This window comes from Aegilops tauschii, chromosome 3 (assembly GCF_002575655.3).
Source record: "Aegilops tauschii subsp. strangulata cultivar AL8/78 chromosome 3, Aet v6.0, whole genome shotgun sequence".
Lineage (NCBI taxonomy): Eukaryota > Viridiplantae > Streptophyta > Magnoliopsida > Poales > Poaceae > Aegilops > Aegilops tauschii.
In genome coordinates, this window is record NC_053037.3 from 31,968,970 (window position 1) to 31,995,503 (window position 26,534).

Here is a 26,534-nt window from a genome sequence, read left to right on the forward strand (position 1 = left end):
AGTAGAAATTTTGACTCATATTTATATGCGTGAAACAATACATCGACAATGAAAATTTCGCCAACATATTACAGGTAGAAAACCAAAAACATTGTGTCAAAAATAAGAAAAGCCACATATTTTCCATGGCGAACTTAAACTTGTGTGTCACTAACAACAAAACATCAACTGCAGACATTGTTTCAGTCGTTCCTTGGGTCTTCTAGAGAGTATACTTCTGGCCGGTGAACCATTTGGCCTCCTTGTCCTCCTTGCCGTCCACTTTCTTCTTCGCCATCTTGGGGCCGGGAGGTGGCACCGCCACCGAGCCGCGGCCGCCGAAGAACCGAAGCACATGCTCACTAGAACTCTTCCCCTTGCGCGAAGAACCCGCCACAGGCGCCGGCGTCTGCTCCACGGGCTTGCCGTCCATCCTCATGCCGACGCCGACGAACCGCCGCTCGCCGCCGTGGGCGCAGTCTTGGCATGGGGCGGCGGCGACTTTCGCTGGCACCGGAGCAGGAGGCTGCACGTAGTCGAGCGGCGTCGAGAAGTCGACCTCGCAGTCGGTCTCGAGGGTGGACACGGCGTCGGCGGGCTTGGCCTCGACGACGTCGAGGAGGTACCGCCTGTCCCCCTCGGCGACGGCGATCGTGTCGCCGACCGTCACGCACGGCGTGTTCAGTCTGACGTTGAACTCGAGCAGCTGCTTGAGGTCCTTGGCTCCCAGAAAATCCATGGTGTGCGGCCGCAGCTTGACGGAGGTGGCCTTTGGGAGCGACGTGCTGGTCATGAGCACCAGGTCGTCCTCCTCCAGCCCGAGCCGCGCCATGGTGAGGGCGGGCACGTACACGAACCCCTCCTCGGCGCCGAACTCGAGCATGCCGCAGTTGGTGGCCTCGAGGGTGGCGGTGTTCTGGACCCGGAACATGAGCGGGTACTCCACCAGCACCGAGTTGATCCGGTCCAGCGCCGACGCCGGCATCACGACCCGGTTGCCGTCGTCCGCGCCAGCCTTGCCGAGGAGGGCCATGGGGCGGCACCGGAGGTACTGTGCCCACCCGATCCGCGACCGCTGCTGCCGCAGGTACGCCTGCCACGCCTCCTCCTCCTGCCACTGCATCGGCGATGATCCAGCCATCGCTGCCTCCATGAGAAAAGATCTAAAGATCGATCTGAACTTTAGAACGAACTCGATCGATAGCTCAATCCGCCAAGTCGAGCCGTGGATTTGTTGGCCGGGAAGAGGGAGAAGGGGCTCGCTTTTATTTAGGAAGTTTCGTGAGTGCTACAGTCGGTTCGGTCCGAGTAGAACCGGGGCTTCCGACTACCAGACGCAGACGGTGTAGCCGTGTAGGTCGGCAAAACGAAGCGGGAAATTGCGCGGTTAAGCAAGCAATTACGAAACCATTTCAAAACACCTACGGTACCTCTCGAAACACGCATGCGCCCCGTTATATTAATATAGCGAACACTCGATAGAGCCAACGATAATTGTTGTGATGACAGCGTGAAATTGCATCGAAGCGTCTCAATGCCCATACACACGCACCCGCATTGTTATTGTGGTTTGTGATACAAGAAAGGTTGTTGGGATCAACCGCATGAGAGAATACAGGGGGTTTAAGATAGAGATAAGAAAAAGATTACAACCTATCTCTAGTTACAACTGAACCAGCGCAGACCCACCTGTACCTATACGTTTAACAGACAGCGGCACAATCACGCCCAAAAGAAAAAAATACAAAATAAACAAATGCCGACAATGACGGATCAACAAAAACGAAGAAGCCCGCAACTTCGAAGCGCCGGTACCATACAATACCACAAAGAAGGGACACGGTGATGACAGCGCTGCTGCCAAGGGTTTCCCCCGGTACGCGGTGAGGAGAGAGGAAGGGTAACACCTAACGCCCTTCAGGAAGGCCCGGCAGCACCCTCAGGCGCCACCACGTCGGTGTCGGACAGACCGACAGGGATTTCTCCCGATCCCAACCATCACCCCGAGCGCTCCGGAGCACTCCACCATACCGGCCACCACCCTGCGCCAGCACGATCTTGAAGCCACCCACGCTGTCTCACTACGGCATAGAGACCTGCAGAACGAAGAAGAAGAGCCGCCATGGACTAGTGGCGGCAACACCACCGACATGCGGGAGGGACCGCCCTCCACCGCCAACGACAATATCCGACTGGACGCAACAACAGGAGCAAACCAGGCACTCACAGGCCCGCCTGGGCCCCGAGATGCCTGCAAAACTCCAGCTGTTGCACTGCAGAAGGCACGCTGTTGGCGTCGCCGACCCCCGTCCGAATGGCCCCTCCTCTTCAACGTTCAGGAAGCAGAGAGGCCGTGCCGGAGCCAGCCCGCTCGGACCCAGATGGTCCACCATCAGAGTACTACTTAAGTCAGTCTAACAGGCCGGATTACTACTTTTTGTCAGACAAAAACGCACATGCATCAACCTGTTCTCCCTCCCTTGCAAACAAATCCATAGACTTTATTTCATCTTAGCAAATTAAAAACATTCATATCTTTTAAACCATAAGTTCGTATTTGAAATAATTTATATATTTGAACTCTTGATGCCAAGACCTTTAAAACTAGACCGATCTTGGATACATTTCAAACACATTTAAATTCCAACATTTCACATTTTGTATGTGGAACTAACATATTTCACTTGAAAATGTGAAACAAGAGAATACAATATTTCAGAATTGTGAAATAATAACTATAGAAATTGAAAATGTAATATACGATTGTGGAATGATTATTTGAAAACATGAATAATGTATTTCAAAAGTGTGAAAAATGTGCCATTTCACAAATGTACAATTAAAAATATGTGATTTTTGTGAACCGAGCCAATAACACATTTCTGAACAGTGAAATAATAACCACATAAAGTGAAACTTTAATGTATGATTGTGAAACTGATTATTTGAAAATGTGAAATAAATTGTTTCAGATTTTCCAATAATCAGTTTCACAATGATACATTATAATTTCCCTTTCTATGGTTCCTATTTCACAATGCATAAGCTACATTTCACTTTCCAACAGCTCGTTTCACAAAAATCACATCTATTTCAGTTACAAATTTTCATAATAACATATCTCACTCTTTTGAAATAAAATTGTTACATATTTCCAAATAATCTGATTCACAAGGTGACATTTTAGTTTCATTTTTTTTTCACTTTCAAAGCTGATATTTCACTTCCGTAGTCTTGTTTCACAAAAATCACATTTTTCAAGTGAAATAGGTTTGTTTCACATATGAAATGTGAAACGTTGGAATTTTAAACGTGTTTGGAATATATCCAAAATTGGTTTACTTCTAAAGGTGTTGGTGCCAGGAGTTCAAATATATAAATTATTTCAAGACAAACTTATGTTTTAAAAGATATAGATGTTTTTAACTGGCAAAGATGAAAGGAAGTCCATGAATTTGTTTGCAACGGAGAGAGAAAAGACAGATGCAAGCGCCTGTGAGAGAAGAGGGGGAGAATGAGCTGTCACATCCATGCTGCCATGTAAGCACAAATGGTGTGGGCCAATAGTTGTATTAGACCTAGTATTCATTTTGTATAGCAAAAAGGGAGAAATAATTGCTTTTCGTGGACAGAATCTTAAAGTAGGTATTGTATGGTGAGATCATTACCGGTACATGACGGAACTGCTCAAAAACACTTTCACGTCGGCAAACCAGCCCGCGTGGCGGTCAGACAACACGGAGAAACCCGAGGCACCCCTATATCTCGCCTTCAGCGAGTCTAGGTTTTGACTCGCCGAAGGGGCCGGGCGAGATGGGCTGGCCCACGAGCATGGGGGGCCACAACCTCTTTTTTTATTTTTTTTATTTTCTGTTTTCGTTTTTTGCTTTATTTTTTTACTTTTGTTTATATTTTAAAATATTCCAAATATATATAATACAAAAAACTCTAAAAACATTTGAAAAATGTTACACAAGTATATGAAAAATTTAAATCAAGCATTCAGAAAATGTTGAACAAGTATTTGAAAAGATGTTAATCAAGTATTCGGAAAATATTGAACAAGTTTTTGAAAAGCGTTGAACAAGTATTTGAAAACTGTCAATCAAGCATTCGGAAAATTTTGAACGTGTATAGAAAAATTTCTATCATGTAGTAAAAATGAGGATTTTTTATCTTAATGTTAATCAAGAATTTGAGAAAAATAATGAACCAGTATTCGAAAAATATTAATCAAGTATTTGGGAAATGTGAAAATGTATAACGAAAAAATGTTGACCATGCATTAAAAAATTGAGCATGTATATAAAAATGTTAATCAAGTATTTGAAAACATGTTTAATAATTGTTTGAATAACGTTAATCAAGCTTTTAGAAAATGTTAAATATATACAGAAATAATGTGGACCATGTATTAAAAATGTTAATCTATTTATTTGAAAATTGTTAATCAAGCATTTGAAAAAACTTATAGAAAAAATGTTGACCATGTATTAAAAAATGCTAATCTTTTTATTTGAGAACTGTTAATCAAGCATTTTATAAAAATGTATAGAAAGAAATGTTAACCATGTATTAAAAAAATCTTGTATATGCAAAAGGTTAATCAATTATTTATAAATGTTAAAAAATGTTTATAGAAACAATGTTGATCATATATTAAAAATGTTAATTGGTAGTGGAAAAAAATGTTAAACGTGTATTAGAAAAATGTTGTTGACGTATATAGAAAATGTAGAATGAAAACCAATAAGAAACATAGAAGGCAAAACAAAAAAAAAGATAACAAAATAACCAAAGAGAAGAAATGAAAAATAAAAACCAAAGAAATAAATGCAAAGAATGAAAAAGAAAAAATCGGAGAAGAAAAAGGAAAAGAAATAAAAGAAAACAAAAAAAGAAAAAAAATCAGAAAAAACTGAATAAAATAGAAAACGGTGTAGAAAATCAGCTCGTTTACCCTAAACGAGGTCACGCCTTGCAGTTCATGACGAACCAGACGTAGTGGCGGTGGCTAGCGTCGCCAGCTCTTATCCAGGAGGCCCGGGTTCGAACCCTAGTTTCGCTCGCTTTTTCCTCTAACTTTTCTTTTATTAAGTGGGCCAGCCCAATTGCTAGAGGAAACGGAAAAGATCCTTGAGCGAGAGTTGAAGCCATCTCGCTTAATGCGAGTCATAGCTCTCGCGGTAAACCCAGGCCTGTTCATGACTTGTGGGGCCCGCCTCAGCAAAGCCAAACACACGGTTTAGTTGGGTTGGGTCAAGTCCTTCTCTATTTCTCCTTGTGCTCCCATCCTCTGTTTTCCGGTGTTCCTCCCGCGAGACTGCCACCTCTAAACCCTAACCCTATATTAGATTAGGGGGGCGAGAGAGGGGGCCGCTCAATGTGGCGACGGCGAGCACCGAGGTAGAGGAGGATGTCGGGGTGAGGTTACCACAAGAGCGGTGACGAGCAGACCGTGGCGAGGACTACCGCTCTAGGTTGCACCCTCTGCTGCCACCAACGCCCTGCACTAACACCAAGCGGAGCGCATGCAGGGGCGGTAGCTAGCTGCACCAGCAACGGCTCCACGTAGTGACGGTGCCCTACCTGAACGCTCAAAGGTACGCTCGTAGTCGTCCTCCCGCATGCTCGCGTGGGTTCCTGGAGAGGGAGCATCACACCTTGTCAGGCCATCCATCACGACCGCACCCACCATCTCCGCCTGGTGGGCCATCTAAGACCATGATGATTCATGACAGTTGGACTTGGACTCCCCCTGGTCGCTTCTCCTCCAAGTCGGCATACAAGGGCTTTTCCGAGGGCCGGCCTTTACTCAAGTCGGGCATGGCCATCTGGAAATCTTGCGCACCCCTCCGTTGCATGTTTTTTGCTTGGGTTGCTTTTGAAGAAGATTTGGACGGCCTGGTCGCCTTGCCAAGCACAACCTCTCTCACAACGAACTCTACACCTTTGCAACGCCTCCCCCGAAGATGCCAACCATCCATTGGTCGGTTGCTTGATTTCCAACATCAGTCACTCGGTCGTCGCTTCGGCTATCGGTCCCTCCTTCTCAGGTTGATAACATTCTCGGAGTGGTGTTACTCGGCTTGGCACGGAGTGTCGACCAGTGACAAAAAAAACTCAACTCCGTTTGTCATGTTGGCCATCTTGTCCATCTGAAAAGAACCAAACAACAACTTTGCTCTTGTTCAGTTGATCGCTTGTTAGATCAAATAAAAAGAAGAGGCTTTATGTTGGTTGAAGGCTGGGTCTAAATGCTTGGAACCCCCCCTCCCTACGCCATGTAATGTAGCCTTTTGATCGGCAAGCGAGTTGCTACATTCATCGTAGTTGTAGTGGTTGTTTATTGTGGCTTAATTTCGTTGTGTGAACATGTTCTCTCTCATACTATGTAATGTCTTTCTTCTATGTATGCACGTAGTCCTCTTGTATAGTTTTGAAAAAGGCCACTGATAGGTGCCGGTGTGCCGGCCCAAATTTGGGCCGGCGTACCTGCACCGTACGATCCGCATAATTAGAACCGCATGATATCCAATCCTTCCTCACCTAATTAAGCCTTCTTTCCCATAGCACCGCCAGGTACGAGTGACGCGCCTGGTCTAGAAGCACCGTCGGGCCGTCTCGCCTGTTGCCGCCCTCGCCGTCGTCCGCCGGCAGCCGACCTCGCCGTCGTCCACCGGCCGCCGCCCCTCGCCGTCGTCGTCTCCTTTGTTTCTGACTGGCTCCGTATATGCAGCAGCGTGTCCCCGTAGTTGCAGCTCCTCATTACGACGGCCGTAGCTCCCATGGCGGCGGACGCATCCCTGGTGTGCGTTGCACGCCGGTCGCAGCACCTCCGATGACGAGCTCGTAACAAAACTGTACTCTCCCTCGGGTTGCCGGTAGCAGCAAAAAAGTCAGCCAGTTGTAGCAAAAAAGTATATCGGTTCCAGCAAAAAAGCTCGCCGGTGCCGACCGCCGTCGCCATTGTAGCAAAAATGTTAAACAGTCGTAGCTTCCGTGGGTGACGGATGTAGCAAAAATACGAGCGCCGCCAAGTCGTCCAGCACCACTCCCTTAGATGTAGCAAAAACAATCGCAGGTTTCAGCAATTCGGGATGCCGGTTGTAGCACATCTCGAAGCCGGTTCCAGCATTATCACGTCTCCCCGGCGTCCAAGGGTTGTAGCATCATCTGTTCGCGTCGGTTGCAACCTTCATCCTCCCATAGTTGTAGCATCGCTCGCCGTCGTGCAAAGAAGGTAGCCATGAACAGTCCCAGCAAATCACGCGGTCGCTTCCAGCAAATAGCGTAGACGGTTGCAACAAACAAAGACTAGTGCATCGGCGGACTCCAGCTTCTTAGGTCCAAGGTTGCAGCTCTTCCGGGCACGATTCTAGCTCTGCCATGCGCCGGTTGAAGCTCCGGAAGCCAGTGGTTGCAGCAAAGACGTTTGGCCGTTCGGTGGGCTCCCAATTTCTTCACCTCGCGGTTGCAACTCTACGAGGGTGCGGTTCCAGCTCCGTTGCATACCATTGCTGCATCTCGCCATGCGGTTGAGATTGGTGTGGGGTAGCAGTGGTCGCCTCCCGTGCTTGTCTGCAGGAAAGAGAAGGAAGGAGCGAGAGGAAGAAGATAACTAGAGAAAAAAGGAAGGGACTGTGGCGGGCCCAAGCACGTGGGCTGAGGAGGTTTGCGTGGGTGACTAGTCAAACTTGCAGAGTGCAAAAACCGGGTCGCTGGATTTGCACGTGATCCAAAGCGCGCGACGCGACCAGCTGAAGGTTCGGCCGGTGCGCCGCTACAAACGTTTCTCTTTGAAAAAAGAAAAGAAATTCACTCAGATTTATTTATCAAATCAACAGTACAGACACCTTGCATCGAATTTCACGTGATCGATCGTCCTCATCCTCTCGTGCGCATCAATGGTGCGCCACTCACACCACTCCAACGGTAGAGACAACCCATCGTTGTTAATTGTGAATGGAGGTCATTAAAAATAAGGTCCTATCACTAGGCACGCAACTGCAAATGTTGCCCCGACTGCAACTGCATGTCTTCAGAACGACAACAACTCAGTGGTCGTCTGTCGGGGGGGGGGGGGGGGGGGGGAGGGGGGAGTTGCATGTCTGGCACTAACCACACAACTGGAAGTGTTATCCCCGTCTTCAACTGCATGTCTTCAAAGGGACTACAACTCTATAGTGTTTTATCAGAGGAGGTGGTTGCATATTCGTCACTAGGCACACAACTGTAAGTGTCACCTGACTACAAATGCATGTCTTCAACGTGACTGCAACTCAGTGGTGTTTTGTCAGGGAGAGGGAAGGGAGGAGGCAGTTGCATGTCTGTTAGTAGGGGATGGGGTACAACCCGGTAACAATTATAAGGTGCCGGACTGCATCTGGGGATGTCGGTCAGTCGCATGCACACACTAGACATGTAACTGCACATGCCGCCCCCCCCCCCCCCCCACCACCACCACGCCCCCACGGCGCCGCAACTGCAAGGGGTTACAACGTGAGTGCAACTTTTGTGTTGTTTTATCTGAGGAGGGGGGTACAACCAGCCAGCAACTACAAGGTGCCGGTACAATGCGACTGTAACTAAAAGATGCCAGTCAGTCGCATGCATGCACACACTAGACATGCAATTGCACATGCCACAACCCCCACATCTGCAAGGGGCCAGCGCCACTGCAACTTGGGGGAAGGGATGCCCGCCATTTTTTTTTTTGAGAAATAGGGATGTCGATTAGTTGCACTAGTCGTCAACCCGTGCGACTGCACGGGCTAGTTATTTAGATTATAGTTTAGTAGAGCAATTTGAAAGGCATTGGTTTGTAAGATAAATATTTAAAAAGGAACTAACTACCTAGTAAGATACTTTGTATTAGGCTCTTTAAAGTTTATTATTAGAGCACAACAAATTGTTCAAGTAACCATGTACCCAGATAATATTTCAATTTTTTTAATGGTATGATATGGATAGTTACTCCGGAGCATATGGATAATATGTATCGTTTCTTTGACATGTGCCAAAAGGTCATGTATAAACTAAAATGTCCAAATTTTCTTCTCAAAGACTTTTGAAGAAGTTCTCCATTCGTTAACTCTCCCAACTACATTAAATATATAAATGTCTTCTGCAGAAAAATAAATTGATATAGTTAGTAATATTTAAAAATTATACGCAAACAGGGCTGCACACTACATTCTCAAATATAGGTTATAATTATTGAAGGCAGGGACCACAACATGATGTATATATAATCATGTCATTCTACCAAACAGCTAAACAATTAAACATGAAGCCATGAGTTGCTAGTGTTTTCTTAAGATCATAAACACATAGTTTCGTGGGACTCATTCTGTATTATCCAAGTGGAATCACTGAAAGGTGGTACGTCTTGACATCACAAACACAAAGCAACCATTTAAACAGAAAGCATTGATTTGATGGAGTTAGTTTCTTCTTCCAGGACACAACATTGACATGTACCTGTTTACTTAGCGCCTCAACATGAGAATCTTGCAAGGTGGTTCTCCTTACTTGTTAGGATAATGAAATTGTATCATAACAGAACTGGAGACGTATGTGTTAGATTTAACAATCCATAAGTTAGACCCACATTTGCTTTATTTGAACATCTTATTTAGAATGATATAACACATGCAATAGCAACAAATAGATATTGTACGTGTGTCCCAGGGAAAAAGGATTTGTCTAATGAACGTGTTTATCTGTATGTTCGCCTCAAAAGAAATCCAGTGGAAGCATAGCAGATCATTGTTCCAAGAAATTTAAAACAAAGAGCACATCTTCAAGTTTGGAGGGCTACTGTTCAACACGGTGACATATAGAAATTTCGAGCTACAGTTGGTCGCTCCCAAGTATATCCTGGCATGTCAACAATGGGTATCGTATATCTATAGGAGTCCAATTAATCCTTGTTTTACTACCTCTTTCTATTTTTGCAAATCGGTCTCTCTTTTGCCATATTCATAAGTTGCGCCGACAGGTCCTGTTCATTCATCTTCATAAGAGATGACAATACATTTGATCGCAAAGCAAGAAATAATTGAGGAAAAAGCCAAAGTGGAGCTCAGATACTAACACGAAAGAATACTCAGAGTTGACAAACAATGTGATTATTGCTAGACGTTCTAAATTTTTTTGAATATTCCTTGAGCAATCTTAAGCCTACAAATATCAGTGCAGGAGGAGAGAGAAGTAAATCAGTCAATCTAGTATGTGTGCCATAGTTAGCACCATCGTGTGTACTGTGCAGTGCACTTGAAAAATAAAACTCTTGTACGAATTATCTAGAAAGTTGTGCAGAGATAAGCTGCTCAAAGAAATTCCTTTATAACTTATACAGGGTACTGACTTCCGCATTCTTGCAAATTATCATCTAAATCTTTGTTAATTCAGAAGAGCATAACAGTATGTCTGATGAAGATATTTACATAAGGGAAGTGGTTTTTAAGGTTTTCATTTATACAGATTATCAAATTTGAATGGTATAGTGGCATTGTAGTTTACATGAAAGAACAAAATACCCAAAATCAGGGAAGACACGTGAGAATTTACATGAGCAAACATAGCTAGCAATCCCGTGGCCTCCGAACACATCTGCTGCTGAGGATCCTTCTTTACCTAGTACTTTGTTTTCAAACCCAAGGATCAAATCCTTGATGGCTAAGCTGCATCTCTCCATTAGGGACTACGACAGGCAAAATTCGGGAGCCAAAATTGCGAACCTAGGCATGGAGCAGGGAGGCTAAAGCAGCACTGCTACCTTTATCCCTTCGATGGATGTATCCTGATGGCTGGTACTATGCACACATACGTGCTCAGGTTATTACCTCCTTTCGTAGTAAGCAACACACTGGCCGGTGAAAAATCTGAACCTCTTACAGAGAATCACTTATGTTCGATGGATGATCACAACCATGTTTTCCAAGGTTGAGAGAAACATGATTACAACAGGAGAAGATGGATTGGATCATACCTCTTTTCAGATTGATTCCAGGGCTTGGTGGTACACTAATGGCGGCACCAATGGCTTCGAGAATGGACGAACGTGGCCAGTCGGAGGATTAGGAAGAGCGACGGTAGAGACTCTACATGATGCGCCGTCAGGACGGGCGGCGAACTGAAGAAGGATCTTTGTGGCAGCATGCGGATGTGTTGCTTACAATTAGAAATCAATTGAGGAGTACAAAAAAGATCTTGCAATCTCCAAACATTATTTCACTGTGCAACGAATGATATCAGTCCATGGAGATTCTGCTCATCGTCTTACCTCGATGATGGATGAAAAAATAGGACTCACAATCTTCAAAGTAACTAATGGTTACAGCGGATCAACACCTTAATCAAGAATGAAATAGTTAGTCAGGGCACAAATCAGACGTCTGCATTTTCAACATGGCTCATTAAAAAGAATATGAAAATACGAACTTCAGAATCAAAATATTCTTATTACAATTCATATATTTATCCTAACCTCATTAGAAGAGATTATATTCCAACAAATAAGAAGCAAGAGGATGCTACTTGATCTATTGATCTCTGTGACGTCCTTCAGCTTGATCTGTCAATTCTTTTTAAAAGCAATAGTATTGAAGGGCACCAATAGATAAACACCTTGTATACTGATCATATTCTTCTTAACTCTGTACTAACATAAGGAAAATAAGAACCACCGATGAGATCACTCCATGCGACTATTTTCGTGGATTGACACTCCTTATTTTTGCGAGACGCTCCATATGTTTAACCATAACATCAGTATTGAGATCTTATTGAAATAAATAAAAAGTAGCATGACAGCAACAGAGACATGAAACTGTATACATATTTATCAGAAGGTCACCGGAGCATTGGAACACTTAAATCTATAGAATTTGCTTCCGTAATCTTGCATCAACCGCGACCTAACAAAAGAAACCTTATCTCCCTGTCCAGCGGCCGGTTTGGAACATGTTGAAACCTGATCGTACATGTTATAGAGGATAAACCTAATGCCTGAATAGGCCCGTACATGAGCTTGGAGGGGATGACAGCCTGGAGGAAGTAATGGAGACCTTGACCGGTTGAGCCTGGTGCGATCAGAACACGGAGGAGGGGATGGATACATTGGCAGGCAGAATGGCAAGGGCGAGAAGACATGTGACGTAGAGGCAACTCGCATCTTGAGGATACTGTGGTGGAGCCGGCGAGGAGGGACTGCAGACTTTGGCCGGCTGCACGGCAAGGGTGAGGGGCGACGTCGAGGCCACGGTGATCTAGTGGACACCATGGCAGAGGCGGCGCTCGTGAAAATAGATGAAGGAGAGGTACACGGGGCTTTTTTAGGGAGAGGTACGTACAGCTATTCGTACATGGAGTCATGGTACAGGACTCCAAAATTGAGAGGTACGTACAGTTATTAGCACATGGTGTCATGGTACACGTTATTAATCAAACAGGTCTAGCTTTATTTCATCTAGGATTAACCATGTGGACTCCTAGTGTCCCCACCTGCTACTCCATCAAACGGCTGTAGGTATGGAGAAATACGTGTAGGTTAGTTCAGGTCTGCCCTTTGTCACGTGTATGTTGGCTCTTTTTTCACGGCGAGAGTAACATAAATCGTGGGGTTAACATTGATCAATTATACAGATTAATGGTGTAATTAATTTTAATGATGTGGATTACTGTGGAGACTCGTATGGTGCCTTCAATTAGTAAATATAAGATGTATACCGCTAAACCTTCAACTGCATGTGTCACAATCAGTGTGCAACTATAAGGGGGTACAACGAGACTGCAACTGTGAATTTGTTTCCTATTTTTTTTTGTTTTCTAGTTCTTTTTTGGGAAACGTTCCAAATCACCCAGCGGATTTTCATCGCTCGTGTCGACTGCCTCCATTGGTTAACACACGTCCATGTGTGCCCCATATACAGTGCACCCCACTGTTTTAGAAATATCTGGGACGACTCGTCCCCCTTCCTCTCGTGTTTGACCCTCGTTCTCTCAACCTTCTGTTGTGAAAAGATCTATGAAAAATTTATGTAACAAGACCTCTATTGCAAAATAATTTTGCAACAGGACCTTTGTTACGAAAATTTCTGAAATATTTCTGAGTTCTATAAAATTTCTGCGAAAGGACCTTTGTCATGACAAATTTCTGCGACGGGACCTTTGTTGCAAAGACACTACAACAAAATCTCTGTTGCAAAAAATAATTTGCAACTTGACCTTTGTTGCAAAAATTTCTGCAAAATGGGACGTGTTGCAGAAAATTTCCGCAACACGACCTGTGTTGCAATTGTAGAGGCTGGCACTCGGCTGCTTAATCTGCTAGATCGGGCGGCTTGTGTGGCAACACATCTTTTAAAAAGATCCACCGCCCGATGCGTAGAAGCGCCCTTATTTTTTAGCTTCAGTTTTCTTTTTTTCCTTTTTCTTTTATCCACTATTTCCCATTTTTATTTTTATTTTCCTATTTTATCTTTTTTATTTCTTATCTCATTTATCGGATTAATTTCTTCCTTTTCCCTTTATAATCCTGTTTTTCCTTTTTAGTTAGTCGAAATATATTTAGTTGTGTGTATATAAATATTAAAAAAATGTTTAAGTTTTTTTTTCAAAAGTACATAGTGAACATTTTTCCAATATGTGGTGCACATTTTTTCAATACACGATGAACAACTTTTAGAAGTGTTCATGCCATTTTTAATAAATATCGCACATTTTAGAAAGTGATTATGTATTTAAAATATATTCATATATTTCTAAAAAGTTTTCATGTAATTTATAAATATTCACGCATTCCTAAAAATATTCATGTAATTTTAGAAAAAATAAGACTTCTTTACAACATGTTCATGTAATTAAATGGTGACGCATTATATGCCCCTATGTGTGTGTGTTAATAAAAATGGTGTACACTCCGACATATACAGGGAAGCAATTTCATGTACTAGCTCACGAGCAAGGAATTGCAAGCACAAAGTCCAACCCAAATCCCGCTGAACTACAACCGACGAGCACACAACAACATAACTCAGACCGGGAGACAAGGCAAAGACAACACGTCAAGACCGTCGAAGAAGGATAAAAACAGGATAGAACACATAGGGACGGCGTCAGTTTTTTTAGAAAAGGAAAGGGATGGCGTTAGTTGACCGAGATTTAATCATGATCGAGTCCTAGCCAGACCCCAATTTCGGATGTTGATAATTTTCTCTGTAAATTTGATGAAATATAGAAAATTTTGACTCATATATATATGCGTGAAACAATATATAGACGATACATAGATCCCTTGATCAGGACACACTAAAAATTTCGCCAAATTTTCACGAGGCTGATCCTGAGCTGCCATCCACGCACGAATACCCTCGTATAAAAGAATATTTTTGGTCATCCTAACGAACGAACGATTTGAACCTTATTCCTACACGGCCTGATCAAATCGAGAAATTTTCACGAAACATCTATATGTAGAGAGCCACAAAACATTGTGTCAAAAATAAAAATAGCTACGTACATATTTTCTGTGGCAAACTCAAACTTCTGTGTCACTAACAACAAAACATCAACTGCAGATTATTTCAGTCGTTGCTTGGGTCTTCTAGAGGGTATACTTCTGGCCGGTGAACCATTTGGCCTCCTTGTCCTCCTCGCCGTTCATCTTCTTCGCCGACTTGGCGCCGGGGGGTGGCACCGCCACCGAGCCGCGGCGGCCGAAGAACCGAAGCACATGCTCGCTAGCACTCTTCCCCTTGCCCGAAGAACCCGCCGCCGGCGCCGGTGCAGGGGGCGGCGTCTCCACGGGCTTGCCGTCCATCCTCATCCCGACGCCCACGAACCGCCGCTCGCTGCCGTGGGCGCAGTCTTGGCATGGGGCGGCGGCGACTTTCAGTGGCACCGGAGCAGGAGGCTGCACGTAGTCGAGCGGCGTCGCGAAGTCGACCTCGCAGTCGGTGTCGAGGGTGGACACGGCGTCGGCGGGCTTGGCCTCGACGACGTCGAGGAGGTACCTCTTGCCCCCCTCCGCGACGGTGATCGTGTCGCCGACCGTCACGCACGGCGTGTTCAGTCTGACGTTGAATTCGAGCAGCCGCTTGAGGTCCTTGGCCCCCAGAAAATCCATGGTGTGCGGCCGCAGCTTGACGGAGGTGGCCTTGGGGAGCGACGTGCTGGTCATGAGCACCAGGTCGTCCTCCTCCAGCCCGAGCCGCGCCATGGTGAGGGCGGGCACGTACACGAACCCCTCCTCGGCGCCGAACTCGAGCATGCCGCAGTTGGTGGCCTCGAGGGTGGCGGCGTTCTGGACCCGGAACATGAGCGGGTACTCCACCAGCACCGAGTTGATCCGGTCCAGCGCCGACGCCGGCATCACGACCCGGTTGCCGTCGTCCGCGCCAGCCTTGCCGAGGAGGGCCATGGGGCGGCACCGGAGGTACTGTGCCCACCCGATCCGCGACCGCTGCTGCCGCAGGTACGCCTGCCACGCCTCCTCCGCCTGCCACTGCATCGGCGATGATCCAGCCGCCGCTGCCTCCATGAGAAGAGATCAAATCAAATCAAAAGATGGATCTGAAGTTTAGAACGAACTGGATCGATCGATGGATCAATCTGCGAGTGGAGCCGTGGGTTCGCGCCCGCTTTTATCTATGGTTTCGTGGGTGCTACGGTCCTAGTAGAACCGGGGGCCGACTACCATACGGTCTAGTGTAGGTCGGTAAACCGGGCCCGCGTGGCGGTGGGACGACCCAACCTAAACCCGGGCCTGTCCATGACAAGTGGGCCCGGCCCGTCAGAGCCAAACCCGGGCTTTGGTTGGGTCAAGCCCGTGTCCGTCTCTGTTTCTGCTCGTGCTCCCCTCCTCTGTTTTCCGGTGTTCCTCCCGCGAGACGAGACGGCCGCCTCTAAACCCTAACCCTAGATTAGATTACGGGGGGCTGGGAGAGGGAGAGGGTCGGAGCGGCGGCGGCGGCGAGATGTCGGCGAAGAAGGGGCTCTCGAGCACGCTGCGGAACCTCAAGGTAAGGAATCGATCCCTCTGTCCTCCCGGCTGCTTCCTCTCGCCATGGCCTGGCCTCTCACGGGGTTGTTTTCTCTTCTCCGCGTGCGTGTGCGGTTGTGCAGTTTATGCAGCGGGCGGCGGTGGCGCAGAAGATTGAGGACAAGGCCGATGTGGAGGTGGAGGAGCCGGCGGCCGAGGTGGTGATGACGCCGGCGGCCAACGGTGGAGGGGTCGGCTCGTCGGTCCAGGTCGCCAGGAAGTGGTATGTGGGTTGTTGACTGGCCCGGTTCTTCTTAGCTGCAGATGTTCTTCCTGTGCTGCTGTATCATGGTTGGGGTATGCTCGGGCTAGGGAAGTGGTGGGATTTTAGATTTGTTATTGTTAAGACTGTATGATAGTGATGCAATTCTAGTAATATTTCTGCTAGCATAGTTACTGACCCCTGCGCAAATGGAAATTGATGAAGATTGCACCGCCTTCTGATCGAATGTTTGTTACAAAAGGGAACTCACACAAACTCCTGTGAACATTAACCAACAGTTTCACTTAGGAAAATGCCACATATTGGTGAAAAGCATGCTGTAGAAGTGCAATTCCAGTAATTCATGTGCTATAGTTTAGGTCCTGACCCCTGCGAAGCCGGAAATCGATGAAGAGTCGCACCACTTTTGGTTCAAGTATTTGGTGCAGAAAGAAACAAATGCATACTCCTGTGAACGGTACCAGTTTCCCCTAGGCAAATGCGCATTGCGCATATGGTGAAAGTTATGACTAGAAATGTGCTTATGCAGCTGCACCTAGTAACTGTTTGGGAGAGGGAGACTGTTGGCATAGTGTTACATGCTTTTGTGTCTATCTTTTGAACTTCAATCATACTTTGCAGCCTGGTCGTAGATTAAAAACATGTTAAACAAATTTATTACTCCCTCGGAACCATATTACTTGTCGCTGGTTTAGTAACTTTGTATTAAGCCAGCGACAAGTAATATGGATCGGAGGGAGTAGTTGTTTTGTCAGAGGGTTTTTTCATCCAGTTTCATCTTTAGATTTTACTGCCTTTCTTATGCAGCACAATATCCATGAAGGATTACTAGCTTTGATTTGTCACTGCAGACTAAGCAAAACTAGTTTCTTTTTTTCAGTGTAGTTGTCATGGAGGGTAATCCGCTTCCAGGAGCTGTAAAGGGTCGAATGTCATTCCAAAATTTCAATCCATCCATTGATGTGAGTTCTGTAGCTTTTTGTCCTTCGAGGTGTTATGTCCTTTAGATGTATGTTCCCTCACACAAGCCTAGACCTGTAGAAACTAAATGACGAGGCAAGTGGTCGGCCAACACAATCAGCTTCACCTAGTAATTCTCAACAAGACAGTGCAAATACCAGCAGGTTAGCTACTACCATGGCTCTTTTTCTCTTATCTGTTAAGTTACCATGGAAATGCCGTCTGTCACAAGTTTGATTTTAGCTATATCGCCAGGATTGATGCATTGCAAATGTGTAAATTAATTAGTAGTTAGTTTCGGTTGCTGAATTTGGACCAATGTGATCAACAACATCTCGAGTAACCCTGTAGATTCCACTTTGTTGAGCTGGACATGTGTATCTCTTGAAGTGCTCAAATAAGTTATATGCTCAGAGGAACTGTATACTTTCAAGCTGTGTGACTGTAAATGAAGGATGATGATATTGTACTATTATTTTTTGTTTCAAGAAGTTAGTGATAGAGGAAATAAACACCTTTAGATTGGCGCACATACTGGGTGATGTTTTTATTTATTTCTGATGCAGTTCTTTTATGTTCAAACTATTGCTAAAAATTAGATTCAGTTTGATCTCTTCAGTCCTTCTAGTGTGCCATACATAATTGATATCGTATTCACCAGAAGAACACTTGCATTTATACATAGTATATGTGTGCATCAGCTATCTTTGGCCTATGTAGTTTTGAGGCTTTTTGATGACTTAAGTGGGAAATGAAACTGCAGAGTGGATGATATATCAGCATCAAGATTTAGAAGCTTCAATGTTGATAGTTCAGAAAGCATATCTCTGAATGAGTTGAAGAGAAAAGAGCCTGAGCTGGAGATGGAAACACCACCATCGCGCAAGCTGCCAAAGACGACTGGCCAGAACGTGGATGGCCAGCCGTCTTCGCAGAGCAATGGTCGTGGGTCTGGCAAGTCGAACAAGCATGAAAAGCTTGACTTTAACCTTCTCAGAAAACGGAAATCAAAATGAGGTCCAGGTTAGCATTAGCCAAGACTAGCTCTGTGTACTCCATATGCCACCATTTGTACTCTGTATCTGATCAGCCTTGCGCGTTGTTCACTGAATTATTTCTGTAGTAGCAAGTAGCCAGGTTAAACCTGCAGTGATATATCTGTTATTAACTTATTGAGAAGCCTACTGGGTAACATGGTATCTTACATTGGGCGCTTTTCTCCTGTTTTTGATGGTGCTGTACTCCATTGTCACTTGTAAGATGTAAGATTCTGCAGCAGCTGTGAGAATTTAAAGTTTTGGGGTAAGTTTTTTTTTTTTGTTAAAAGTCGCGTGCATTATTGGCGGTGCAATTGTGCTGTGCCGTGTTCATGTACTGGAATTGGAATTTATTGTTGGCTTCAGAACACAGACAATCAGCCATGGTCTGATTGTTTTTCTCAGCAATGGAATGCAGAGTAACAAGATACCCCATCTTTTGGTTTATCCTCCATCATGTTCGTATGGTAATCTCATACTCCCTCTAGTAATCAGGCTGAACTGTCTATTAAGCATAGAATAACTGATTGGCATGGTCATACAATGTACTACCTCCGTACTACGTCCAATATGCTCACATATTGGATGTAATAAGATCTTATATTAGGGACAGAGGGAATAGTTAACAGGTTCATGAAGAGCATGAGGGCTGGAGGAATAAAATGTGTTTGGTTTGGTCTTCAATTCCTTGGAAAAAATATAGGCTCGCAACCCTTTGTAATGCTACCTGCTGCACCATGCTTTGCTGACGAATCAAAGAATCACCTAACGTGGCATGGCCTTGAAGAAACTGAGCTTTTTCTCGAGTAGCCAACCAGCAACACAATTTTGCGAGTATTATTATTATCAATTTCCTTTCAAAATGAATTTCATTGTGAATTAACAAGATCCACCGCACATAACATGATAACACATTTTTTTTTGGAAGGAGGCAAAAGATTTGTGCACTACCCAACAAGGTCAACAGTGACTTCCTCCCCTCACACCCTACTTGAATGAAGCAGAGTAAACCACGTCCTAAGCAAAAAAAAAAGATGCATAAAAGGATGAACATCATATGCAATCAATATGTGACATGATATGACCATTATCATATGCTTTGGATCTCCATCTTCAAAGCGCCGACACGATCTTCATCATCAGCGGCATGACACCATGATCTCCATCATCGTGTCGTCATGTGGTTGTCTCCACCAATTATCACACCATGATATGAGTAATATAACCCTGCCAAGTTAGTGCATACACCTCAGGAGGAAAATATGACTGGTCATCTGTCTCTAAATCCTTCTCTGAGGAGCTATCTGTAACCAACAAGATATACGCTTCGCCAGGTAGCACTGTCTGCTTTACAGACCATGTTTTCACACCAGAATTTTCCATCACCGACTCAAATGACTGATGCACAGAAAGAGTAGATGAATGTACAAACATTGTCGACAAATGGAATGCGTGGTTGAAAAAAATAGTATATCATGATATAATTCACATATACGATGACTAGCTAAACATGATGACATTGCATAGTTGACATATATGTTGTCTTGCTAAACAAGATGGCATTGAATAATTCAAATATATGATATAGAAACCAAGCTGGTGGCATTTACACAAAGCATGTCTAAACTAAATAGATACCATATGCGATGTATAAAGTAAGCAATGCAAGGCCCCCATATGCATAATATGACAAATATAACCCTCACAAGTTAGAGCATATACCTCGGGGGAAAATATGATTGGTTATATGTCTCTGAATCCTCCTATGAGGAGCTATTTGTAACCATCAGGATATCTTCTTGTTGTGGTTGGCTTGCAGTGAGGTGGTTGGGTGGCGACGTCTCGGGGCAGGGATGCCAAGGCGGCGGCCCCGTCGGTGGTCCCCATGGTTGACTATCCGGAAGGCATCATGGTGGCCGTGGTGGCTTACCCTTTTGGTCGTGTGGGCGGCAAGGGGTATAGCGGCTGGTGGCTTGGGCGTGTTCTATGTCGTTGCCATAGGTGTCGCCCAGCTCCAGATCCGGGAGTTGGAACTCGTCATGGATGGCCTGGTGACATCGTGATGGCACGAGTGAGCTGCCAAGCGAAATCTCCGCACTTTAGCGACGATGAGGACGACGCCCTACGGGTGCCGCTCTCTTCTTGAAGATGTTGTTATGGTTCTTCTCTCCGTGTTAAGGATCCGAGTGAAGACGCATGTCCGCTACGGACTCGGCAGCGACGCCGCTTGCCGCCATCCTCCCTCTTAAGGGCGGTGTGTTGTGGAGACTAATGGTGCTAGGGTGTGGCTTGGCGTTGCTACCTCTTTATCGTGTATCGTTCAGCCGTGTACTTTGATCAATGTCTATAAAATGAGGCGCTAGCCTGTTTCGAGAGGAGTAAGGGAGCACATATTGTTTCCTGGAAGAACAAGAGAGAGTGGTGTGTAAAGTGACGCGCCCGATCAAATCAGGATTTGGTCATTTGCCTGTTTTACTTGGGTGCTTGATCATTTTCCCTACTTTATCTCAACAATAATGCTAGATCTACAAACATTTACTTAACTCCCTTACTTGAACAACCCCCCCCCCCCCCCCCCCCTTCCATTTTTTTTCAACTGGGGATGGAGCCGTTCATCCCTCTGTTACCAATCATAATCCTACAAATCAGTTTGTATGTAAAAAAAATAAGTAAACTTTTGTAGATATAGCATTACTCTAATCTCAATGTGAAGTGGCTCTAGGTCCCATACGAAAGGTTTTACGAGGATGGTGAATTATTAGTGAGATTTTTTTGATAGTTTTCCTTTTAGGATCTTTTTTTATAGTATTTAAAGGAGAGATGCTAGACTCACAGATCCTTTACGGAGATCTACAGGGTGATTAGGACCCGATAATACTACATTCATGGGCAAATTCCAACGGACTTTCTCGGGGTGAAGACGTGCCCTAATGCAATTGCCCCCCCCCCCCCCCCACCCACCCCAACAACCCGCCCAATTTTAAGTGGTGGGGCTCGCCCTACTTAACTAAATCACAGCCATCAATCTTTAATTAGCCCGTAAAGCCCTTAGAAAGTCCCCGTGTGTAGCATTACTCAATAGGACCTGATTAGTCTTAAAAAAACTTATTAGGACCTGATTGACTGGAATTGAACTAAGTGAGGCGGGCCCACGAGTGAAAATCAGGGGGCCAAATAGATGAGGCCACGTAGAGGGGTCAGTAGAGACCGTTGTTTATTGCGCGCGTGTGTAGTAATATCGTATTTAAAGTGATGCGAAGTACTTAAATAAAACGGAACAAAAGATGGAATCGTTGGAGCAGCGACATGTTGAGCTCGAAAGAAATCAAGGAAAACAGACTTCTGCAGGCCGCAGTGCATCCTCTAGTCCTCCTTCACGTGCCTAGTGCCGGCCACCCAATGCCTTGCGCATTTCAGGCGAAAGGCTCGGAGCCCAAGCCTCCGTTTGCAGTCCGTCTGATCCAGACTCAGTTCGGGAAACCATTGTCCTGACTCCTGAGCTCGGCAGTGAACAATAAGCTCGTGATACTGTGAATGGCATTTGGGCTCCTCTTCTTTTGCCGGCCGAGCTCCCTTCTCCTCAGTCCTCACTCCCTTCCCTTGATCTTCCACCTGGTGAAAGGTTCAGGGGTCGCCGTCGACGATGGAGGAGGCCGACGGGAGCGCCAAGAAGGCGAGGCTGGAGCTACCCAACGGCCATGTGAAGCAGGAGGTCGGCGTGCATCTTGCGGTCGGAGGAGGAGACGACGGAGGAGCAATCGTTCCCGCGGAGGCGGGGTACGGCTCCAGAGTGGAGCTCGCGGTGAAGATCGACATGAGCGTGCTTCACTGCCCGCTCTGCACTCTCCCCTTCAAGCCCCCCGTCTTCCAGGTTCCTTCCTCTTTCTGTTTCTTGCACACCCCGGTGGATTCTTGTGTGCAGATGTGCTGATTTACGGCCGGACTCCGATCTGTGTGCAGTGCAACAAAGGCGGGCACTTGGGCTGCGGCGGCTGCGTGGCCCTGCTGCCCGGCGGACAGTGCAGGACGTGCGAGGACGGCAACGGGTTCTTCCACCCCTGCCCCGCGCTGGACGCCATCGTGTCCTCGACCAAGATCGCGTGCCCCCACGCCGGGTGCCAGACGTACGTGCCCTACCACGAAGCCGCCGACCACCAGAGCGCCTGCCCCCACGCGCCCTGCGCCTGCACGGAGACCGGCTGCGGCTTCGTCGGCGCGCCGCATGCGCTCGCGGGCCACCTCGCGGACCTCCACTCGGTGCCGGTGCGCACCGTGCAGTACGGCCGGGCCAGCCAGGTCCCGGTGTCGGGGCCGCGGCAGCTGCTCGTCGGCGAGGAGGACGGCCGCGCGTTCCTCCTGACCGTGGGCGCGCTCGGGGCCGCCGCGGCCGCCGTTTCGGTGGTGTGCATCAGGCAGAGCGCGGCCACGCAGCCGCGCTTCTCGTGCAAGATGTGGGTGAACCTGGTGCAACCGGCAGCTGGGGCGAACAGCGGCAGGGCGGACATGGTCCTGGTGGACATCCAGATGAGGAGCACCACCAGGCCCGGCGCCGTGGTCGCCGTGAACGAACTGACGTTCCTGGCCGTGCCGCGGATGTACATGGTTCCGGTGGCCGGGGATGCGGCGTCCATGGAACTGGAAGTTCCCCTGAACATCCGCATCGACAAGATCTCCCGCTGATCCCGCTGATCGATCGATGTATCCCTTGTACTACTGTCAGTTCAGTTCGTGCTCCATGGTCTGGAGATCCAGCTTAAAACTATGTGCGTGCTGTTAATTATGAATTTATCAGTGCAATGTCATCCGGATAACCTGCAGTGAAATTAAATGTGAGACTAGAGTAGCTTACATGTTGGCTACTCCTGCACACAGCACAGCACCCACCCATGGCTTGCCGTTTTGGTGCAAAGTGCTTGACGACGCATGCCGTCTGGCACCCCGTCTGAACCACCCCGGTCCGGGAAGGGGCGCACCTTTGCCCGCTCAGCCACTCCACAGCGACAAAGGAACTGACCGGCCATAAAGTCATCGTCTACCTCCGTCGCATCCTCCTCTGCTGCTATCCATCAGAACTCAGAATCAGAGGCAGCTTTAGCTCAGCCCCGTGGTGGACTGTTGTGTGCCTCCCCCCATGCTCCATTGCTTTCTTGAGCATTTTGCTGCTTCAGTGAAGATAGTATTACTCATTATGTACAACATTACCAGGTTATGCTAATGGCCAGCAAAATAGAAAATTGATGAAAACCCCGCAAAAGTAATACTCCCTCTGTCCCAAAATAAGATTTTTAGCTAAAACCACGACAGACACTTATTTTGGGACGGAGAGTGTGAGTTAACACAGCAACTGTAAAATATATTAAAGTCGTAAATTTTGTTGGAGTAAGTCCTGCATTTCAGGCATTTTCTACTAGCAGTCTAGCACAATAGATTGTCTCTTCTTTTTCGAACCATATCAGGAACACTTCCTGCTCTAAATAACATCAGCTATGCATGCTTGTGCTGTTCTGAACTATCTGGACAAGATGAAATGATTTCAGACAACATCAACAGAACTAAAATGATGTTTCCCCAGAAGGAAACAAAAAACTGACTGACGTTGTTCAGCCTCCACAGTTGTAAGTTCATCAATGAACAGAACTAAAATATAGCTTCGGCCTTCATGTAACAAACATATCTTTTCCCCACAAATTTATAAATGTAGTTACTTTCACAAATTTCAACCTATTGCTCGTTGGCCACATCTCAGGATGGCAAGACGCAACTGGGTAGTTTTCGCTAGTCTCGAGTAACAGCAGTCATGCGCCTTTTCCAAGTACATCAAAATACCATTTAGTAATGTGCATGAGAAAACAAGTTCAAAATCGTTTCGAGATACTTAGACTGTGTTGGGCAACCCTCCACTCCTCTATCACGGAGCGGAGCACGCGAAGCATCGGTTTAGCTGCTCCACAAATTATAACTGGATGCCGCTCCGCTCCGGAACGAAGTTGCAGAGCGGAGGGAGTCGGAACATGCTCTTAATTCGAAGCAGCAGCTTGTTATCGCAGAATGGCACATGAACATCCCGGTTACAATTATTCCTTTATGACAATGTTCACATTTATGAACTTGGGTTTCAGAGCGGCAACAACAGCACTCAACAAAAATTGCCTAAACATATTTTGGATTTGGAAATTAAGCAATTTTTGGTTAAGCTTAAGGAAAAAGCTTACCTTCTACCGGCCGAGCGCGCGCGCCCGTCCGCCGGCTTCGTGGCCGTTTGATCGTGTGTTGATCAGACGGTCGACAGCGTGCCCGCGTCCGCCGAAGCCGCGTCTGTTTTCCTGCAACTCACCTGTTGTTTCAAGACAGTCATTCCTGCAACTGGGTAATAGTAGGGGGGTTTCGGGGCTCGTCTGGAAGCCGCGACTATTTTCCTGCAGCTCATCTGTTGTTTCAAGACAGTCATTCCTGCAACTGGGTAACAATAGGGGGGTTTCGGGGCTCGTCTGGATTAGAGGGCGAGCGGCTGGATTTGGGAGCCGGCGGACAGGCGCGCCGGCGCAAGGCGTTGGGCCACTAGGCCTTATCCACCACGGTGGCGATGACGACTTGCTCGGGATCAGCGGTGGCCGGCGACGACTAAAGCATGTACGAATCAGAGATCGGCGGTTTCTGCAACAAAGATCTTGTTTCAGAAATAAAAAACGATTTAGTGGTGAAGTTTTTTTTTCAGCAACAGGATCTAGTTTTAGAAAGTTTCTACAACACAGATCTTGTTTCAGAAACATATGGTTCGACAGCGAAGTTTTTTTCTTCAACATGAGTCTTGCTTCAGAAACATAGCCGCGGTTGAAGAAAGCGTTGGAGGAGCACACGATGTTAGAGCATACGAGGCCAAGCATTGCAACACGACACATGTTTCAGAAATATAGCTTCAGTTGCAGATTTCGTCAAAAGGAGTGCCCAGTGTGGGAGCTCGTCGCCGTCATGCTGGAGTACATGTCGCGACTGTTCTCGAAGGAGGCCCCCTCGATGAGCTCAATTTGCGTCAGATCCAACCATGGTGCGCCATAGTGTTGCAGAAACTTCAATTTAGTTCCTGCATGCTAGCGGCGGGCTGATTTTGCGGTGGGTTGGCGGCGGCGCCGTGCAGGGCACAACTCTGTCGGGGCCGGGGCCAATAGTGTTGTTTCCGCAACAGGGCGTTTGTTGCGGGAAATAAAGAGTGGGTATGTGGGGCGCGAACATTAGATGGGACGGCTATCAGTTCGGCATCCAATGGCCGTTGAGGCGACGGATAAAATCTAAACATCGGCCGGCGGACCGTAGCGTCGCCCTAAGCTTAATCCAATCTACTAATATAACAAGTGTGCTGAGAGAGCAAATCACATAAGGCATACTAGAAAGATCTAGCATATTTGCATATGGACGAAGGTCACGTACCAATAGAGAGAGGTTCAGAACATATGAGTTTTTAAGGATATGTAAATCATACGGATAATTTCCGTTCTGAATCCGCATCCGCATCTGCTGTAGGATTTTTTATGTCATTTCTTAATCCAAAACCAGCTACTATGACACTAAAAAAAACTGTTGTAGGGATTTTATAAAATGTTGGCAAAAAGCTTCCGATATTCTGGATTTCCAAAAAAACTTCTTAAATTAATTAAGGTTCATGGATTTACACAAATATGAGAATTTTAAAAAATGCAGTTTAAAAGATTTTTCGCATTACAAATAATGTTCCCAAATTTTGGAAAATGTTAAATAATTCAAGATAATGTTAATAAATTTTTATAAATGTCCTTTAATTTTAAAATGTTCACCAATTTTGAAAATGATCGAAAATTTAATATGTTTATGAATTTTGAAAAGGTTCATGAATTATGAAGAAATGCTCATGAAGTATAAACAGTGTTTATAAATTTAAAAATAGTCAAGAATTTCTATAAATGTTTGCAGATATGAAATTTTCACAGATTAAAAATTTGTTCCAAAATAAATAGTATTCATGATTTTTTTAAATGTTTACGCATTTAAAAAGTATTTGGTGATTTGAATTTATAAATTAGTTTCAAATTTTAGATAAAAACACGAATTTGAAAAATATTCACCAATTAAAAAATGTTCATCCGATTTATTACAAAATTCCAAAAAGACATGAATTTACAAAATTTTAAAAATATAAAATGGAATAATGGAAGTAAAGTCTGTGTTGCCTTCGTCGTCTCCTCCTCTCCTGCTATCTATCATAAGTAGGCAGAGGTAGGTTTGCCCTATGGACCGTTTTGTGACTGTGATACGA

At 45.8% G+C, this 26,534-nt stretch overlaps 4 protein-coding genes across 4 annotated transcripts; 2 read left to right on the plus strand and 2 right to left on the minus strand.

Moving 5' to 3' along the window:
- Positions 1 to 202: 202 nt before the first annotated feature.
- On the minus strand, positions 203 to 811 carry LOC109761079 (uncharacterized). Its single transcript, XM_020319873.2, has one exon. It carries the CDS (start codon positions 809 to 811, stop codon positions 203 to 205), a length of 609 nt encoding a protein of 202 aa, XP_020175462.2.
- A 13,666-nt stretch (positions 812 to 14,477) lies between these two features.
- Positions 14,478 to 15,638, minus strand: LOC109761080 (uncharacterized). Its single transcript, XM_020319874.2, has one exon. It carries the CDS (start codon positions 15,524 to 15,526, stop codon positions 14,591 to 14,593), a length of 936 nt encoding a protein of 311 aa, XP_020175463.2. The 5' UTR covers positions 15,527 to 15,638; the 3' UTR covers positions 14,478 to 14,590.
- A 172-nt stretch (positions 15,639 to 15,810) lies between these two features.
- LOC109761084 (uncharacterized) lies at positions 15,811 to 18,516 on the plus strand. The gene is made up of 5 exons (XM_020319877.4): positions 15,811 to 16,007; positions 16,111 to 16,250; positions 17,131 to 17,212; positions 17,292 to 17,374; positions 17,974 to 18,516. The coding sequence occupies exons 1-5, from the start codon at positions 15,963 to 15,965 to the stop codon at positions 18,224 to 18,226; spliced, it is 603 nt and encodes a 200-aa protein (XP_020175466.1). The 5' UTR covers positions 15,811 to 15,962; the 3' UTR covers positions 18,227 to 18,516.
- Positions 18,517 to 21,563: 3,047 nt separating this feature from the next.
- LOC109761081 (E3 ubiquitin-protein ligase SINA-like 10) lies at positions 21,564 to 23,096 on the plus strand. Its single transcript, XM_020319875.4, has 2 exons — positions 21,564 to 22,118; positions 22,208 to 23,096. The coding sequence occupies exons 1-2, from the start codon at positions 21,891 to 21,893 to the stop codon at positions 22,925 to 22,927; spliced, it is 948 nt and encodes a 315-aa protein (XP_020175464.2). The 5' UTR covers positions 21,564 to 21,890; the 3' UTR covers positions 22,928 to 23,096.
- The last annotated feature ends 3,438 nt before the right edge of the window (positions 23,097 to 26,534 follow it).

Bases quoted from the DNA above. Each gene is read 5' to 3' on its own strand.
- LOC109761079 (XM_020319873.2), bottom strand. From the start codon at position 811: ATGGCGCGGCTCGGGCTGGAGGAGGACGACCTGGTGCTCATGACCAGC.
- LOC109761080 (XM_020319874.2), bottom strand. From the start codon at position 15,526: ATGGAGGCAGCGGCGGCTGGATCATCGCCGATGCAGTGGCAGGCGGAG.
- LOC109761084 (XM_020319877.4), top strand. From the start codon at position 15,963: ATGTCGGCGAAGAAGGGGCTCTCGAGCACGCTGCGGAACCTCAAG. The intron at 16,008-16,110 runs GTAAGGAATCGA...GCGGTTGTGCAG, and splicing joins GCACGCTGCGGAACCTCAAG to TTTATGCAGCGGGCGGCGGT. The intron at 16,251-17,130 runs GTATGTGGGTTG...TCTTTTTTTCAG, and splicing joins GTCCAGGTCGCCAGGAAGTG to TGTAGTTGTCATGGAGGGTA.
- LOC109761081 (XM_020319875.4), top strand. From the start codon at position 21,891: ATGGAGGAGGCCGACGGGAGCGCCAAGAAGGCGAGGCTGGAGCTACCC. The intron at 22,119-22,207 runs GTTCCTTCCTCT...ATCTGTGTGCAG, and splicing joins TCAAGCCCCCCGTCTTCCAG to TGCAACAAAGGCGGGCACTT.